At 39.8% G+C, this 20237-nt stretch overlaps 1 protein-coding gene across 1 annotated transcript in view; it reads right to left on the bottom strand.

Annotated features, from left to right (window-relative positions):
- The window catches only part of LOC117809050 (adenylate cyclase type 8-like), a gene marked incomplete at its 5' end in the record, with an annotated part of 63167 nt that overhangs the window by 30179 nt on the left and 12751 nt on the right, over positions 1-20237 (bottom strand). The window contains 11 exon segments of the mRNA XM_034678731.1: positions 1694-1723; positions 1725-1764; positions 1767-1856; positions 1859-1949; positions 3387-3445; positions 3448-3477; positions 3480-3515; positions 3518-3559; positions 10216-10348; positions 12893-13004; positions 13271-13401. Coding sequence (XP_034534622.1) covers positions 1694-1723; positions 1725-1764; positions 1767-1856; positions 1859-1949; positions 3387-3445; positions 3448-3477; positions 3480-3515; positions 3518-3559; positions 10216-10348; positions 12893-13004; positions 13271-13401 — 794 coding nt within the window.

Here is a 20237-nt window from a genome sequence, read left to right as displayed (position 1 = left end):
CCCCCCCCCCCCCCCCCCCCGTTATCAGGCCCCTCTCCTTTGGAATCATCTACCAGTAAGGGTCCTGGAGGCCAGACACCCTCTCTAACTTTTAAGAGTAGGCTTCAAACTTTCCTTTTTGATAAAGCTTATAGTTAGAGCTGGATCAGGCTTGGACCAGGTCTTCGTTATGCTGCTATAGGCTTAGACTGACACACTGGGATCCTGTCTTTCCCTCTCTCTCATCTCTCTGCCTGTCTCTCACCTTTAACTCTTCTGTCCCATTAAAGTTACTAACCATAGACCTTTCTGGAGTCCCCTGAGCTCCCTTGTCTCGTAGGTTCCTCTGGATCTCTGCTGTAGATTCCTTTTTTGGGGTCTGTATTCCTCCTTCTTTCTTTCTCTTCTTTCTTTCTTTTCTTCCTCCCTTCCTTCTTTCTTTCTTTTCTTTCTTTCTTTCTTTCTTTCTTTCTTTCTTTCTTCTTTCCTTCTTTCATTCTTTCATTCCTCTTTCTTTCTTTCTTCTTTCTTCTTTCTTTCTTTCTTTCTTTCTTTCATCTCCTTCTTTCTTTCTTTCTTTCTCTCTCCTTCTTACTTCTTTCATTCCTTTTCTTTCTCTTCTTTCTTTCTTTCTTTTTTCCTTCTTTCTTTCTTTCTTTCTTTCTTTCATTCCTTTCTCTCCTTCATTCCTTCTTTTCTCTTCATTCATTCATCTCTTTATTTATTTATTTCTCTTTCTTCTCTTTCTTTCCTTCCTTCCGTCCTCTTTCTTTTTTCTGCTCTTTCTTTCTTTCTTCTTTCGTTTCTTTCATTTCATTCCTTTTTCTTTCTTTCGTTTCTTTCCTTTCTTTTCTTTCATTCCTTTCTTCTTTTCTTGTCTTTCTTTCTTTCTTTCATTCCTTCTTTCTGTTTTTTCTCTTCTTTCTTTTTTCTCTTTCATTCCTTCTCTCATTCATTCCTTCTTCTTTCCTTCTTTCTTTCTTCATTCATTCTTTATTATTTATTTATTTCTCTTTCTTTTTCTCTCCTTCCTTCCTTCCTTCCTTCCTTCTTCTCTTTCCTTCTTTTTTCTTCTTCCTTCTTCTTTCTTTCTTTCTCTTTCCTTCCTTCCTTCCTTCTTTTTTCTTGTTTCTTCTTTCTGACTTCTTTTATTGACTTTGGGGTCAAAAAGGAAAAAACAACAAACATTCGACTATTCATCGACTGGGCAAAATCTGACGAATCAGATTCGACTAAGCAAACCCTAGTAGGGGTCACCCTTACTTCTGACTTTTACTCAACTAATGTCGACCTTACTTTGAAACTTTGTAACTCATGTGAATCTTCTCTGAGTAAATCTAGTCTCAGTGAAGTCAGAAACCCTCCTCTGTAAGGTGAACAATGGCGTCCCTGACACATACTTTAATGTTGAGAGCGTGAGGGAAAGCAGACAGATGAGGTGAATAAGATGATGTTGAAATGAAACGCCGTCCACTCATTCCCAGAAAAACAACAAGAGTACAGACGAACAAGCGAGACACCTGAGAGCTCCACTGTGAGGAAACGTCCGTCGTCAGAAACCACCTCGTCCTGCAGAGTTAAAGGTTAAAGTTCAACTTCTGATCTGTTGGATCCTGAGCTTCAGGACCAGTTTGTTGTCCCGACAGACGTTTCTCCCACAGTGTGATAAAATGCAAAAAACACGACCAGAGTCTCAGGCGGCGGCGGGACTTACGTTTGCTTCCCCACGATGTTGTCGAAGGGAGCTGGGGCTCCAGGACGCCTCGTTGAAGGTGGTGCTGCTGGCCGGCGGTCTGCAGAGCTGGCCGCCTCCTTCATGATGTCCTCTGGCAGCGTGAGCATGCTCTCCGGCTGATTGATGAGGTACGTCTCGATGTGTGCCGGCGGAGGAAGTCGTTGCGGTTCCCGTGACCTTCCTCCACCTCGTAGTCGCCGTTTAGACAGTCCAGAGCGGCTTTGGAGATGGGATCCTCCTGGACCGGGACATGGGGGAGGGGGGAAGACCTGTTAGATTTACTACTTTCAAGATATGTAGTTGTGGGTCAGCTTTCAGACACTATGGTGATCCTCGTCTTTGGGAGACCTGCCACGCTGCAGCTGGGTGGGGTTATGTAACTGGGTTTATTAAAGACCAGGGTCGGGTTCACAGCCTCACTCAACAACAGATGCTGGCAGGATGTTGAAATCCAGCAGTTAGAGTCCTGATGTCAACCTGTCTCAGGGCCAAACGGGATCATCAGAGCGAACAGCCACACAGAGTTTGGCAGAGAGACTCTCTGAACTGACGGCAGACAGAGTTCATCACTGTGCAGCAACATGGAAGAAAACTCCTCTAACTTAACCTCTGTTTGAGGGTATGTCATTAAAATTACCAAAATTATGGTTGGCTTATTATTATTTTTTTTATTATTATTTTTTTTTACATTTAATATTTATGTATTTTATTTTCCTAATAGTAATGTATTTATTTTATTGTTCTTCTCTATTTATTTATTTTCTGTTGTAAATTCTTTATTTATTATTATTATTAATAGTAATAATTACTATTATTACCCTTCATATTTATTTCTTATCATTTTTCTTAATATTCACTTGTTTATTGTACTTATTTTATTTTCTCCTATCAATCAATTTATTTATTTCCTATTTTCATATATATATTATTAATAGTAAAAATGTATTAGTATTATTTTAACCTTTGTATTTATTTATTTTTCCTTTTTTAATTTGCATTTATTTTATTTTTTCTCTTCTCTATCATTTTTTATTCATTTAATTATCATTATCATTTTATTTCATTTTTTTATTAAAAATTAATTTATTATTACTCTATAATATCACTTATTTATTTTATTTTGTAATTATCATAAAATATCTTTTCTTCTCTATGTTATTTATTTTACATTTCTAATTTATTATAGTTATATTAATATTAAAAATGTTATTATAATTTAACCTTTTGTATTATTATTTTTCTTTTTTAATTTTCTCTTATTTTGTTTTATTTTTATCCTTTTTTTTTCTCTTCATCAATTTATTTATTTTCCATTTAAATTATCTTTTTTTTTTCATTAATTAATTAATTAACTTATCTACTTATTTTTGTTTTCAAGTCATTCTCCATACATGTATGAGAATTGTCCGCCTTACATAATAAAAATTAATTTTGTAATTTGTGTGTAATCTGTATACACACTCCTTGCACTGTTTCATGGACAATTCAAAGTGACATAATCTGCATTTCTCCAGACTCCAGATGTGTGTCAAATGGTTAAACTGGACTTCGAGCCTTCGCTTTCTTCCAGGTGAATTTAAAGTGCCTTGTGAAGTTTAGACACATCTATGGCTGCAAACAGGAAAACACCTGATGGCAAACTTTGGCATCAAAGAACTAAATAAAAAGTGACACCCTTCAGCGTTCACTCACCAGGGATCCCTCCAGACTCCAGTTTGTTGGCGATGTCCAGTCCCAGGACCAGACGTCAAACTGCCACTTCTGAGTCCCAACACGCCGCACAGGACCGAGCCCGAGTGGATCCGATTCGCATGTCGATGTCGTGTTTCGTACGCGATCACATATCTGGAAGAACACGAACAGTCAAGATCAGAAGTCTTTCTGCATGTTAATAACATGTGACTTCATTCATTGCACACTACAGAAATGAATCAAGGCCTGAGGACGGACAGGTTTCAAGGATGACCAAGATTTTGGGTGATTCCAAGAACATAACCTTTATTGGATGAACATTCAAACCAAACAATAACCCGAAGTGATTAAAAATGCAGAAACATGAAAAACTGCAGTTCCTCCAGTGTCCACTAGGGGCTGGCTCCAAAAGCAAGTCAAACACATTGATTTAGCAGCTTGCAACAGTAGTCTTCTCTCAGCCCACGTGAATGCGTCTCTCCTCCGGTGTTCCGGTTTAAAAGTGACCCTGTAAACTGGAGACCTTCAGCTGAACGTGTCAGTGTTTGTGGAGTTTACACAGCTGTTGAAACACAGAGGGAGTTCCTGGGAATGCAAACTTTAGTTGTATTAAGATTTCAAAATATCCTCATCAGATATTTAATGATGGTCTAAAGACGTTTATGAGGGATGCATCCGGCTGAGAGTCTCCAGTTAACAGGGTCGCCGTTTAAACCAAAACACCGGCCGATCTCTGCGATCACGGCTTCTTGAGTTCAAAGGATTTTAAAGCTGGTTGAAACGTCTTTGCTACTCGCGCTTATATCCTCTCACGTGTTGATTCATTCAGCTTTTTACATGTTTTTAACCTCAGGTGCAAATTTTCACTTTTTTCATGTTTTTCTGCTTTTGGAGCACAATTTCAAATTTGAGGAAAATCACTTTTTTCCACAGGCTCCGGGGTCAACTTTGTTTTTCAATAAAAAAAAAAAATTTTCAAAAACGTTTTTTTTCCAAAATGTATTTATTTCAAAAAAAACTTTTTTTTTTTTTCAAATTTGTTTTTTTTTTTCAAAAAAAAAAATTTTTTTTCAAATTTTTTTTCAAATTTTTTTCAAAACTTTGTTTGAAACATTTTTTCGTCACATTTTTTTTTTTGGTGTGAAATATTTTTTTGGGAAATTTAATTTTGTAAAAAAAAATTTGGTCAATTTTTTTGTGTCACATTTTATATGTAAAAAATGTTTTTGTCAATCTTTTGAGTCTCCAGTTAACAGGGTCGCCGTTTAAACCAAAACACCGGCCAATCTCTGCGATCACAGCTTTTTGAGTTCAAAAGGGATTTTAAAGCCGTGTTGAAAACGTCTTTGCTACTCGCGCTTATCTCCTCTCACGTGTTGATTCAGTGAATCCATCTGTGATGAAATATAGCACCATCTAAAACAGACCAGCTGAGTCTCTTCATGCTAACAGGCTAACTGTTGTGTTGCTCATAATGATACCTGCCTGTCGTCTATTTCTATGGTGTCATCTGTGATGAAATGGTGTTCGTCTTTGTTTTACTGCCCTCTACTGGTCTGGTGGTGTAGTGCATTTACTTTTTTTTTCCTCCATACGTCACTGGCCTGATTTACACAATCTACCCAGGTAAAGTAGTTTCTGGGGGCTAAAAGACCCGGGACCCTTGGTCGAAAAGGCCCCTTAAGTATCTCGGGGTCTTGTTCACGAGTGAGGGGAAGAGGAAGCAGAAGATCGAACCCAGATAAGCGGAGGAAGATTGATGGAATCCTTAGGTCACAGAACCGGACCCCTCCACACTTAGCTGCGCCTAGAAATTCTGTCCATAAAAGTATGAACAGAACCGGTGACAAAGGGCCAGACCTGGCGGAGTCCAACCCAACTGGGAACAGATTCAACTTCCTGCTGGCAATGCCATCCAAAACTCTGGCTCCGACAATACAGAGATCGAATGGCCTGCTCCAGATTCCCAGAGCACCCCCCCACAGGATACCTCGGGGGACACCCATTGAGGCTGAGGATGCTTGCCTGTTCATAAATGCTGTTAGTGGAAACGGCCCTGAACAGTCTCTACTGCCTTGTAGCTTCATTATAATTAATTGAAACCCTATTAGGAATCAACCGTACAAACACTGGTGTTGTTCTTTAAATAGAATCCTAATAGGATATTATTCTGTAATTAAAATTCATCCTGTAATTAAACAGAGCGATGCCATATGAGAAAAAACGAACACATTAGCCTCCTGCCCTTCATTTACAGGAAACACGGTTCAGGGGTTACTCAGGTCATTCACACAAGGCAGAGCCTGTGTGATATATTCAACAGATTATAATACATGACATTAACCTTTGGCAAAAGCAAAGAAGTGAATACTGACTCTGAGATAATGTGTTTCAGTCAGCTCAAACTCAGCTCAGTCAGCTCAGCTCAGAGATCGGCTGGTGTTTTAGATTAAACGGCGACCTGTTAACGGAGACTCAAAGATTGACAAAAAAAATTTGACAAAAAAATATTGACACATTTTTTTTTACAAAATAAAATTGAAGAAAAATTATTTCACACAAAAAAAATTGTTTTAAACAAGTTTTGAAAAAAAAATTAGAAAAAAAATTTAGAAAAAAAGAAAAATTGACAAAAAAAATTTTGTTGAACTTTTTGTGAATTTTTTTTTTTTTTTAGATAAATTTTTTTGAAAAAAAAAAAACATTTTTGAAAAAAAAAAAAAAAAAATTTGACAAAAAACATTTGTAAAAAAGGTTGACCTGTCGAAAAAATGTATTTTCCTCAACATGAAAATTGTGCTCCAAAAGCAGAAAAACATGAAAAAAGTGAAATTTTTGCTCCTGAGGTTAAAACATGTAAAAGCAAAGATGAATCAACACGTGAGAGGAGATAAGCGCGAGTAGCAAAGACGTTTCACACAGGCTTTAAAATCCTTTTGCAACTCAAAAAGCCGTGATCGCGAGATCGCCCGGTGTTTTGGTTTAAACAGCGACCCTGTTAACTGGAGACTCTCAGCGGATGCATCCCTCATAAATGTCTTTAGACCATCATTAATATCTGATGAGGATATTTTGAAATCTTAATAAAAACTAAACTAGTTGCATTCCCAGGAACTCCCTCTGTGTTTCAAACAGCTGTGTAAACTCCACAAACACTGACACGTTCAGCTGAAGGTCTCCAGTTTACAGGGTCACTTTAAAACCGGAACACCCGGGAGGAGAGACGCATTCACGGTGGGCTGAGAGAAGAACTACTGTTACAAGCTGCTAAATCAAGAGAATCACCAGCTTCTTCTTTGAAAAGTACACACACATACAAAAAGATAGAACAAATAAAAACTAATGAAAGAAAGAGAAATCAAGAGAATCACAGATGGAAAAAACGATGACTGTGAATGGTTTTGGAAAAAATTGACAAAAAAAAAAATTGACAAAAGAAAAATTGAAAAAAAAAAAATTGACAAAAGAAAATTTGAAAAAAATGTAAACATTTTTTTTCTTTTGAAAAAAAAATTTGAATTTTTTTTTTTTTTGAAAAAATAAAATCTTGAAGAAACAAATATTTGAAAAAAACAATTTGAATTTTTTTTGGCAAAAAACATTTAAACAAAAATATTGAATCACAGCTTTCTTCTTTTCAAAAGTACACACACATACAAAAAAGATAGAACAAATAAAACTAATGAAAGAAAGAGAAATCAAGAGAATCACAGATGTGTGTGATGTTATTGTGGACGGCGGGAGGAATAAAAACACTGCGGTTAATCTACCAATCAGACACGTTCAGGATTGCAGGCCCCGCCCCCTGAAAGCCCGGGACCATTGAGAAGTACTACCCCCCCTAGCAGGGGCTTATTAGGGGGGATATTATCTACCCCTGAACTAAATATAGACCCGGGTCCACCGCACGTAGTTCTGGGGTGAAATTCCTCTGGTTGAAAAACGCCTTTAGTCACTGGCAAACTCAGATTGTTATTTCAGCGACAACACCACAGAGAGGATCCCTGCAGACTCTTTTTTAAACCAGAAGCTGTCCTCGAAAGACTCCATCGATAGAGTCAGGAACTCTCCCGTTCTGACACTTTCAAACCTGCAGTCCCCATCTCTTCATTGTGGGTTTTATTAATTAAGGTCTAAGCCGTTTGTAGCAGCCCTCACCTCTGCAGCACCGAGTGTTCGCTCGTAGGCAGCTCACCATATCGACTTAATAGTATACAGCACAAATCTCACAGCTTATCCATCCCTAATCCCTCTATTTCCTCTAAACATCAGTCCTCCTCTCCTCCCTCACGTCTCACTGAATGTGTTGTGACAGCGCCAAACTGCTGCAGCGACAAAGAAGATAACGGGAATGAAAAAACTGCCTCGGGCTTTTAAAAGCACAATCTCCAGAGTCTGTAAGCCCGGGCACAAAGCGCCGCAGAGCCGCTGCGTGTTTCAGAGAGTGACTCCACACTTTATTCTGCTGCTGCTGCTGCTTACCCAATCTTTATTCACACGATGTGAAGATTACAGCGCCCGGTTTTGTGAGATGTGATTCATGAGCTTATGAGATCTGTAAATCCTCGTTGTGTAATTTGGTTAAAAAAAAAAAGAAATCACACTGTCACTGGAAATATTTGATTCCCCTCCGTCTCTGGGAAAGCGAGGGACGTGCGATGCGATTGGAGCATGTGATTGTTTGTGTTGTTTGTTCTGCAGAGAAACACAGCCTGCGGGGGGGAAATTCTTGCAAATGCAAACATTGCAGTGGAGCAGATCTCACAGAGCTGGAGAACAGAGTGCTGCATCAAAACAATAAATAAAAAAAGGACTGGAGATAACAGCCGCTCCGTCCGCCCAGGGAGGGCAGGTTCAAAGATCTGACTGTGTAGAAATATGGACAGCACGCCTCTGTCTTCTTCTTCTTCTGTGAGAAGTGAAGACAAAATACCGCTTTGATGAGGCACATGCAGAAGTGCCTACAGCCGGCCACCAGGGGGCGCTCTTTGAAGCTAATCGTTACACATCATGTGTTACTAATAAGCATAAATCCAGTGCTGTACTTCATCCTACTTCCTGCACATCTTAGACTTTCTCTTCTGACTGAGTGTGTTCAAGTCTCTAAAAGCAGTATGGGAGGTAGAGCCTTCAGTTATCAGGCCCCTCTCCTTTGGAATCATCGACCAGTCAGGGTCCGGGAGGCAGACACCCTCTCTACTTTTAAGAGTAGGCTTCAAACTTTCCTTTTTGATAAAGCTTATAGTTAGAGCTGGATCAGGCTTGGACCAGGTCTTAGTTATGCTGCTATAGGCTTAGACTGACACACTGGGATCCTGTCTTTCCCTCTCTCTCCTCTCTCTGCCTGTCCTCTCACTTTAACTCTTCCTGTCCCATTAAGTTACTAACCATAGACCTTTCTGGAGTCCCTGAGCTCCCTTGTCTCGTAGGTTCCTCTGGATCTCTGCTGTAGATTCCTTTTTTGGGGTCTGTTATTCATCCTTTTCTTTCTTTCTTTCTTTTCTTTCTTTCTTTCTTTCTTCTTTTCTGCTTTCTTTTTTTCTTTCTTTCTTTCTTTCTTTCATTCCTTCTTTTTTCCTTCCTTTCTTCCTTCCTTTCTTCCTCTCTTCCTTTCTTTCATCCCTTCTTTCTTTCTTTCTTTCTTTCTTTCTTTCTTTCTTTTCATTCCTTCCTTTCTTTCTTTCCTTTCTTTCTTTCATTCCCTCTTTCTCTCATTTTTTCCTCTACAGGCCTTTCTTTTTTTCCTTCCTTCTTTCTTTCTTCCTTCCTTCTTTCTATTCTTTCATTCTTTCTTTCTCTCTTGCATTCATTTTTCCTTTCATTCCTTTCTTTCTTTCTCTCTTTATCCCTTCTTTCTTTCCGTCCTTACTTTCTTTCCTTTCTTTCTTTCATTCCCTCTTTCTTTCTCTATTCTTTTCTTTCTTTCTTTCTTTCTTTCTTCTTTCTTCTTTCTTTCCTTTTATTTCGTATTTCCGTTCTTCTTTCATTCCCTCTTTCTCTCTTTTATTCCTTTCTCCTTTCTTTCTTTCTTTCTTTCTTTCTTCCTTTTCGTCCTTACTTTCTTTCCTTTCTTTCTTTCTTTCTTTCATTCTTTCTTTCTCTCTTGCATTCCTTTTTCTTTTCACTCCATTCTTTCTTTCTCTCTTTATCCCTTCTTTCTTTCCGTCCTTACTTTCTTTCCTTTCTTTGTCTCTTTCTTTCTTTCTTCCTTTCTTTCTTTCTTTCTTTCTTTCTTTCTTTCTTTCTTTCTTTCTTTCTATGTTTCTTCATCCTTTCTGTCTCAACTACAACTACTACTATCCGTCTCCCCACTATCATCTCTCTCTCTCTCTTCATCTCCCTCTATCCCTCTCTCCAACACGGTCTCAGCAGATGTGTGTCTAACATGAGTCTGGTCCTGCTGGAGGTTTCTGCCTGTTAAAGGAAGTTTGTCCTTGCCACTGTAACTTGCTAAATGCTGCAAAGTGCTCTGCTCATGGTGGATTAAGATGAGACCAGACTGAGTCCTGTCTGGAAGATGGGACTGGATCTGATCCGGTCTTGATGTTGGGTGTTTGTTAATAATAGAACATAGAGTCCGGTCTAGACCTGTTCTGTTTGGACAGAGTCTGAGGAGAACATTAGTTGGGAGTTGATGCTTTATAAAACGGACATTCTAACATGAGCTCTAATGGGGATCTACTCGCTTTGGAGTCGGCCTCAAGTGGACACTTTGGGAACTGCAGTTTTCAGCACCAGTTGAGACATTAGACCAACAACAGCTCACATCCTTTCAGTCAGAAACACACTGATACACTGTGTAAGAGGACGGTACCTGATGGTCTTGATCATGCTGAGGCCCATCTCCACACAGCAGTGGGCGTGGTCCTGCCTGGGCTCAGGTAGACCGGATACACAGTAGTAACAGTCTCCCAGGATCTTTATTCGTAGACAGTGGTGCTCCTGCAACACAACGCTCACGTCAGTAAACAAGCACTTAAAGGCAGCGTGTGTGTGTTCAGAAACAGAAACAGAAATATGAGTGCAAATGAAAAACAAACAAAGCGTATCGGGTCGGTTCTGCTCCGACGCGCTGACTGTGAAATCCTGACTGACCGAGCGTGACAGACTGAAATGCTTTCCAATCTAATATCAGACAAACATAAGAGTCCTGCAGAGTGAATGTCCAATCAGTTATTCACTCTGCTGTTTCCAATTAAATATTTATCCTGCGACTCCAGGATCTGTGTTTAGCTTTCATGATCCTCTGGAGGCTCGTCGACCAAAAGAGGAGCTGTGAAAGAGGCAGCAGAGTCCTGCCGGGGGTTCCTTTAAGACCTGGAACACCACGAGTCAGAGAGGCAGGTTTTTGTTCAGACCTGATCCCACACTGGGAGAAGACGTCTGTAAGAGGAAGATACTCCTTTATGAAAGGATCGTAGTATGTTGGGATCAGATACGATACTAAGGGATGGATACCGGAGGATAGGGACAGGATAGGCTAGGTCCTACATTATGATATGATATGTTACAATAAGTTAGCATGAGATATATTTCAATCTATGATACAATACGTAACAATATGGTACTTTAGGATACATTACAATATGTTACAGTGCTTCATGATGTGATACTATACTTAATGATACGATATGTTGCAATACTTTAATATACGTCACGATACAATATGTACGATAAGTTTGATAGGATACGTTACAATAAGTTATGATATAAGTTACAAAACATTGAGATACGTTATGAAGAGATGCGATACGGTACGTTGCGATGAGTTACGATAGGATACAATACGATACATTACAAAAAGATGTGTTCTGATATCATACGATATGTTACAATACGTTACCTTAAGTCACGATATGTTAGGATATGATACAATAAGTTACATTACGATATGATATGTAACGATACAATATGATACTCTACAATATAAGTAACAATACGATATGATATGATAACATACGTTAAGATACGTTTAAGATACGTTATGGTATGATACAATACATTACGATACTTTGTGATACGTTACGTAATGATACGATATGTTACGGTACGATACGTTGCGATGCGTTCCATCATGTTATGTACTGATACATGACGATAAAATGTTACAATGTGTTACGATATGTTATGTACTGATACATGATGATATGATATGTTACGATGCGTTACGATATATAATGGTCCAATACGTGACGATAGGATACGTTACGATATGTAATGGTCCGATACATGACGATAGGATACATTACGATGCGTTACATCATGTTATGTACTGATACATGACGATAAAATGTTACGATGTGTTACGATATGTTATGATCAGATACGTGACGATAGGATACATTACGATGCGTTAAGATATGTACTGATCAGATACGTGACGATAGGATACATTACGATGCGTTAAGATATGTTATGATCAGATACGTGACGATAGGATACATTACGATGCGTTAAGATATGTTATGATCAGATACGTGACGATAGGATACATTACGATGCGTTAAGATATGTTATGATCAGATACGTGACGATAGGATACATTACGATGCGTTAAGATATGTTATGATCAGATACGTGACGATAGGATACAGTACGATGCGTTAAGATATGTTATGATCAGATATGATCAGATACGTGACGATAGGATACATTACGATGCGTTAAGATATGTTATGATCAGATACGTGACGATAGGATACAGTACGATGCGTTAAGATATGTTATGATCAGATACGTGACGATAGGATACATTACGATGCGTTAAGATATGTTATGATCAGATACGTGACGATAATATATGTTATGTACCTTTATGTGACGATACGATATGTTACAATGCGTTACGATATGTAATGGTCAGATACGTGACAATCCGAAATGTTACAATGTGTTACATCATGTTATGTACTGATACATGATGATATGATATGTTACGATGCGTTACGATATGTAATGGTCCGATACATGACAATACGATACGTTGCGATGCGTTACATCATGTTATGTACTGATACATGACGATAAATGTTACGATGTGTTACGATATGTTATGGTCCGATACATGACAATACGATACGTTACGATGCGTTATGATACAGTGTGATACGAGACGGATTGATACAACTCTACACAACAACGTACGACACGTAACGGTACAATAGGACACAACACAATGTGGTACGGACGATAAGACAACACAATACCGAACGACACGGTGCACTACTGCAGGATATGATATGGTACGATGCAATGTATTTCCCTCTTACAGGACTCTGGGATTTTATTGTATTTTGGGTACATACACTAATATAGTAACAATAGTATATTCCACATTGTCATACTGCATATTTTCTGCATAATAGTCAATTTTTAAGACACTGAAAAACAGTTGGATCACCTCAGTGTGAGGACTACATGGACTCAGTGTTCCAAACTGAAATATAGTCCGAGAGTTTGAACTGGAGTCAGATCGGAGTCACTTACATGTGCGAGGCGGTCGAAGCGTGCAAAGAGTTCATTCAACATTCGCACCAGCTCCTGCGCGGACAGCGTCGTGGAGAGGTTTGTGAAGCCTTTGACATCTGCGAAAAGAATGCTGAATAAAATATGGAAATGTCACTTTAATATCCAGGTCACCATCCAAATACTCAGAGTACTTCATGCAAACTTAGGTCATTATGAAACCTGCACACTCAGTTAAGAGCCTCAGATAAGTCACAACACGTTTGTACACCATGCTTTAAAAAGGAGAGAGCGGCTCTGAGAGCTCTCACAGAGACTCAGATCACGTACATCTGCTGCTGCTAATTCCAAATGATTACACGACTCGGTGACGTAAACAACAGGAACTCGTTACCTCACCTGACATTCTCGTAGCGGTGGATGTAGATTCTGTGGAACTGATGCTGGAGGTGTTCGTCCTCTACATTTGTCATGTCGTTGATCATTTCCAAAACTACAAAACGAGGCAGGACTGACAGCACCAGTCTCTCCTGTGGGGGAGGAAAAGAAATCACATCAGCGCTCTGAAACAGCAGGAAGGACAGATCACTATCTCATATCTGGATGTTTCAAATGGAAACACCTGCACAGCCATCAAATCCTTCATAAGAGGTCATTTCAGTCCGTTGACTTAGTGAGAGTTTAACAGTAACTCCTGCACGTTTAAACATGGGTCTGATTCTGGGGTCTCTGATTGTCAAAGATCACCTAAAACCAGATCTCTACAGGAAGATGTTAAAAAGTAAGATGTTGCAGGTTGCAGATCAGAAGGCCCTTCAGAAATGTATCAGGACAGCAGAGTAAATCATCAGCTGCCTTCTGTGGAGGATCTCCCCAACTCATATCACAAGGCCAAAAACACAACAGAACATGATCTATTGGCCCTCCTGTCCTCTGGGAGGCGCTGTAGGAGCTTAAAAAGCAGAACAAACAGACTTCAAACTGTTTCTTTCTCTGGACCATCAGGGCCTGTATGCACGTCAAGCCATAGGTGTTTCTAGCCCATTTTGGGGGGTGCTGAAGCATCTCTAAATTGAATCCCAGCATCTCTAAAATTTAAGAGATTTAAATCTTCTTTTTAACAAGCTAGAAAAGTTTCAAAACCATACAGGACTTGGTTGAAACGTAATATCTTAAAGGTGACATATCATGCAAAATGTTCTTTTTAATGGTTCTCTCCCTGAAATCTGCGTCCCTGTCTACAAACCCCCTGAAAAGTCAAAGACTCCATTCTGCCCCTGTTCTGATTTCTCCACCTTTCTGTAAATGTGTGCTGAAACCAGCCGTTTCAGTTTTCAGTGTTTTTCATACGTCACAACGCCATCCGGTCTGTAACAGGAAGTCAGAGCTCGGAGCTTGTTCAGCCCATAGACTGTATAAAATACAACTCAACCCCTCCCCCGTTTTTCATTCCCTGCACACATGTGTGCTAACAAGGAGCTTAGGAGGGAGGCATGCTAGTTGTAGGCTGTCTTAATAAACACAAAGGTCGCTTTGACTCCCCACGTCTGCAGATTTGAAGATCTAGTGGAGGATTTTTAGTTTCCATGGAAAAGTGCTAGCTCTAGTTAGAATAGCTACATAGCTACTGTAGCTGTAGCTGTAGCTGTGTACCAAGACACACGTCTACATACTGACAAATAAAACAACAAGATACACTAAATCTGTGACCAATTCTTCAGAAAGGTCCTGCTCTCTTTCTGGCAGAGGTCGGTTTGACTCCCCACGTCTGCAGATTTGAAGATCTAGTGGATGATTTTTATTTATCATGGATAAGTGCTAGCGCTAGTTAGCATAGCCACATAGCTACATGTTGGTAGCTGTGTACCAAGACACACGTCGACATGCTGACAAATAAAACAACAAGAAACACTAAATCTGTGACCAATGGTTCAGAAAGGTCCTGCTGCAGGCGCCTCTCCGTCAGGGTCAGATTCTGGATCAGATTCAGAGGGTTGAAGTAACGCGGGTCTGTGAGCAGCCGTGTATATTCAGCCAACATGTAAACATTAGAGCAAAGTGCTGGAGAGCCGAGGCCACACCCACTTCCTGAGGGGGCGTGGTCAGAGGGAAAACAGACTGTTCTGAGGAGGGCTGAAGAAGAGGGGTTTTCAGGCAGACCAAAATCTGATTTCAAAGTGTTTTTTTGAGCATAAACTTTAAAGACATGTTTTGGGGACCTCTTAGACCAATATATATTGATGAAAAAAGCATGATATGTCACCTTTAACAACAAAAATACAGCAGCTCCACTGTGTTTTACATGTTTAGCATTTCATTCAATTTTTGGTATTTTTGGTACTCACTATAGAGGGCTGGTTTACTCCAGAAACATACATCCTGTTTATGTATATGCTGAGGAGCTGCTGTATCAAAATGAGTTCTCTTTCCCCAGAAATTAGGGTTACTATATGTTTCTTTTATGATTCCAATCCATTCCTCTTCTGCTGTGGCTCAGCATTTAAATAACCTTTATCAGATTTGATGGTTTAGTCACAGACTTTCCCAAAAAGTGTTATACTTTTCTTTCACAAATGTGGGAATGAAATTGCATTAAAATGTACAAAACAGTGACATTTCTCTTGCACCCCTAAACATCCAATCCTAGAATCGCTCCTGCATCCAGCCATTACACAAATGGGACCATTAGTCGTATTCTATTCCATTCATATCCATTTCAATCCATTCCACTTCTCTCCAACCCACTGTATTCCATTCAATCTATTCCATTCTATTCCTTTCCATCCTGCTCCCTTCCATTCTAACTTCCAGGTTTTTTTTCTGGTGACTTCTGCATAAAATGCTTGATTCTGATTGGTCAAAATCCCATTCCAATGGAGACAAATTCATAAAAGCAAAAGCGACGCCAGAGACAACCTGATCACACGTCATATCAAATCAATCTACTGAAGAAGTCTGACATATTTCACCTCTGCCTGTTGACACTGTGGTAAAATATATAAATCTATAGATGTTGTTCAGAACATTTCTAGAGTGAGGCTGTGTCACAGTCCACAAAGCATCTTCTTCCTTTAAACCTGTAAATGCATTTGGCCTGAAGAAGAGTTGTTTTGATTCAGCTCACCTCAGCAAAGATGACTGAACACGACAGCTGAAGTTTGTGTTTAGTATTTCAGAACATACATCCAGAGTCTGCAGTGACTGTGGTCTGCAGTGCGTGACATAACATCCAGATTAAGAGCAGAGAGGGATTAGACACAAGTCAAAGGAAAACTATTAAGCAGGCAAACACAAGTGAATAAATCTTGTCAAAACAAATTACATAAAGGTCTGTCTGTAAGAAATGATTTAAAGGAGGACTCTGCCAGCCTAAGCTCCTCCAGCAGGATCCTCCAAAGCCTCCATGCCCACAGATATAAAAAACAAAAAAACAAACAGCCACATTTTGTCTTGCGGTTATTGTTCTGACGCAGTGCCGCTTGGCTGAGGCAGAAACAGATTTGGAGTGGGAGCCGTGCAGCAGAGTCGCTCAGTGTTTTTTTGGCCTCGGGGATCGGCGTCAGCGCCAAGAAACTGCCTCCTTCACTTACTCAATGCATAAAAAAACCAAATGTAAGTTTCTCCACCCACAGATACGACTAATGTGCAAATGAGGCAGACGTCTTTTTGTGCAGAGTGATGGAGGGACGCGTCTCACAGGTAGAGAGAGCCTGAACTCATCAGTCTGTCTGTTGGTCACTAACTGAAACTTTAATGACAGTGAGGGGGACACTGCTTTATGCATTTATTTATTCTCACAGGTGATGACGCTTCATTCATGACACGTCCAACACGCTGCTTGCTTCATTCGCTTCATTCGCTTCTGGTTAGAGTTGGAAAAACCTGATCTTCAGTGAATCAATTGTGCTGCGATGGCCAATCAGCATGGAGATCCCTGGGCGAGAAGAATGTACCAGTGGAGGATCATTCATTCAGAAAATGGAGGAAAGATGAACTCTACAACACCTCCTGTTTCTTTATAGGGACAGGATAAAAGGAGCTCACTTAAGGTGCATTTAGATCAAGAGTTCTGGGGTCTACTTCACCCTGAACTTAAAGGTTCCTGTGCCCCCATTGTTGTCTGACCTTGGGCTGAAGTCTCAGGTAGATTGTGTAAATCAGGCCAGTGATGTATGGAGGAAATAAAAAGTAAATGCACTACACCACCAGACCAGTAGGCGGCAGTAAAACAAAGAGGAATGCCATTCATCACAGATGACACCATAGAAGCAGACGGACAGGCAGGTATCATTATGAGCAACACAACAGTTAGCCTGTTAGCATGAAGAGACTCAGCTGGTCTGTTTTAGATGGTGCTATATTTCATCACAGATGGATTCACTGAATCAACACGTGAGAGGAGATAAGCGCGAGTAGCAAAGACGTTTCAACACGGCTTTAAAATCCTTTTGAACTCAAAAAGCCGTGATCGCAGAGATCGTCCGGTGTTTTGGTTTAAACTGCGACCCTGTTAACTGGGGACTCAAACGATTAACAAAAAAAAATTTGACGGATAAAATTTGACAAAAAAAATTGACAATTTTCTTTTTTTACAAGATAAAAAAAAAAAAAAAAATTATTTCGCACAAAAAAAATTGACAAAAAATTGTTTTAAATTAAGTTTTGAAAAAAAATTGGAAAAAAAAATGTGAATTTTCTTTTTTTTTTGAAAAAAACATTTTTGAAGAAAAAGAAATTTTGAAAAAAAAAAAAAATTGAAAAAAAAAAAAATTGAAAAAATAATGTTTTTGCAAAAAATAATGTTGACAAAAAACATTTAACAAAAAAGTTGACCCCGGAGCCTGTCGAAAAAAATGTATTTTCCTCAAATATTAAATTGTGTTCCAAAAGCAGAAAAACATGAAAAAAAAGTGAAAATTTTGCGCCTGCGGTTAAAAACATGTAAAAAGCAATGAATGAATCAACACGTGAGAGGAGATAAGCGCGAGTAGCAAAGACGTTTCAACACGGCTTTAAAATCCTTTTGAACTCAAAAAGCTGTGATCGCAGAGATCGACCGGTGTTTTGGTTTAAACAGCGACCCTGTTAACTGGAGACTCTCAGCCGGATGCATCCCTCATAAACGTCTTTAGACCATCATTAAATATCTGATGAGGATATTTTGAAATCTTAATAAAAACTAAACTAGTTTGCATTCCCAGGAACTCCCTCTGTGTTTCAACAGCTGTGTAAACTCCACAAACACTGACACGTTCAGCTGAAGGGCTCCAGTTTACAGGGTCACTTTTAAAACCGGAACACCGGGAGGAGAGACGCATTCACGGTGGGCTGAGAGAAGACTACTGTTACAAGCTGCTAAATCAAGAGAATCACAGCTTCTTCTTTTGAAAAGTACACACACATACAAAAAAGATAGAACAAATAAAAACTAATGAAAGAAAGAGAAATCAAGAGAATCACAGATGTGTGTGATGTTATTGTGAAAACGTCTACTTGTACAAACACAGCACGGCTCAGGTGTCCGCTGAGAGTTGTTGGTATCTGCTCTGCAGTATTTATAGAACATGTCACGCTCAAACTTTCCAGTGGTTGTGACAATTCTGCCTCCAGAGGACTGAGAAGACGCTTTGTTTACATCTGCAACCTGATGAAGATTAATCTAATTAGAGAGTCTGACTTCACTGTTTATGAAGTCAATCTGAATAAAACAATGAGATTTAAATCACATCACAACACACTCACGCAGAGTGTTCCTCCTGGTTCAGCTCGTCTGTGAGGACAGATCTAAGCTGTGTGCTGCAGAGAGAGGAGATGCTAACAGCTCATCTCTGCAGTCAGACGCAAAACAAGAGCAAACCGCTCACAGCTGCAGAACTTAATATCTGTGTTTGGGCTTCAACATTAAGAAGTCAACTGGCTCTGTGAGTTACACAGAGAAGTCCAAGACACTGGGTGGAGCTCATGCATCAACAAAGCTTTGATCATTCATTCATGCAAGGCGCATTTATACTTGTTTCATTAATGCACCAGGATTTGTACATCCCATGGAACCGTCCCTTCCACAGCAGAATGAGACGCTCAGATTAGCGTGCTTTATATAGTGTAAAAGAAGTAGAAAGACGGGGTCTTCATGCTCCTTCACTCTAAACTAAAAACCCAGCGGAGCGACTAAACAGCCGAGACAAGGAACAAAGCGTTTGGTCGTGAACGCGGTCAGAATCAGATCCGAGTTGTCAGGGATCTGCTGGGAGGCTTCAGCTCTCAGCCAGAGTCAGGCTAGCGCTAATGACTTTCAAAGCTAGTCTGACACTGAGTCCGCTGGCTCTCTGCTGTCCAAACCAGGGACCATGTCCAGTGGAGCAAACACACGACGGGCCCGTGTTCACTGTCCACGCTGCAAAAAGTGTCCGGCTGAGCAGGCTGCACGAAGTGATAAAAACACACGTGGGGTCTTTGAAACCTGCGGTGAGATCCAGAACCAGGTAGGGACTCTCTGTTGTTGTTGAACATCAGAGGTGCTGCTCAAAAAGACAAAACCTGAAGTCTGCTTCTTCGATTCGAATCAATACTCACTCCGATATCAGTTACAATAGCCACTGTGATGTCGATATCAAAACTGATACCAACTCTGTTATCGATACTAAATCCATCACTAATATCGATACCCACTCTGCTATTGTTACTGATATCCACCTCGATATCAGTACCAATACAAACTTCGATAAAGATACAGATACCCACTCTGGTATCAATACCAAAACCCTCTGCGATATGGATACCCACTCTGATATAGACACCAATACCTACTATGATATCAATATTGATACTGATAAACACCCCCATCGATATCAATACAGATATCAATACTGATACCAATACTGATACCAATACCCACTCTGACATCCATACTGATACCCACTCTGATTTAGATACTGAAACAAACACCCACACCCATGTCAATACCGGTAGCGATAACCACTTCGATGTCAATACCGATACCCACTGATATCAATACCCACACCGATATCAAGACCGATACCCACACCGATATCAAGACTGATACCCACACTGATGTCAAGACTGATATCAAGACCGATACCCACACTGATATCAATACCCACACCGATATCAAGACCGATACCCACACTGATGTCAAGACTGATATCAAGACCGATACCCACACTGATATCAAGACCGATACCCACACTGATATCAAGACCGATATCAAGACCGATACCCACACTGATATCAAGACCGATACCCACACTGATGTCAAGACTGATACCCACACTGATATCAATACCTACACCGATATCAAGACTGATACCCACACTGATATCAAGACCGATACCCACACTGATATCAA

Source organism: Notolabrus celidotus, unplaced genomic scaffold, assembly GCF_009762535.1.
Source record: "Notolabrus celidotus isolate fNotCel1 unplaced genomic scaffold, fNotCel1.pri scaffold_215_arrow_ctg1, whole genome shotgun sequence".
In the NCBI taxonomy this organism is placed as follows: Eukaryota; Metazoa; Chordata; class Actinopteri; order Labriformes; family Labridae; genus Notolabrus; species Notolabrus celidotus.
The sequence above is the reverse complement of the archived record's forward strand: the minus strand, read 5'-3'. Positions and strand labels throughout refer to the sequence as shown.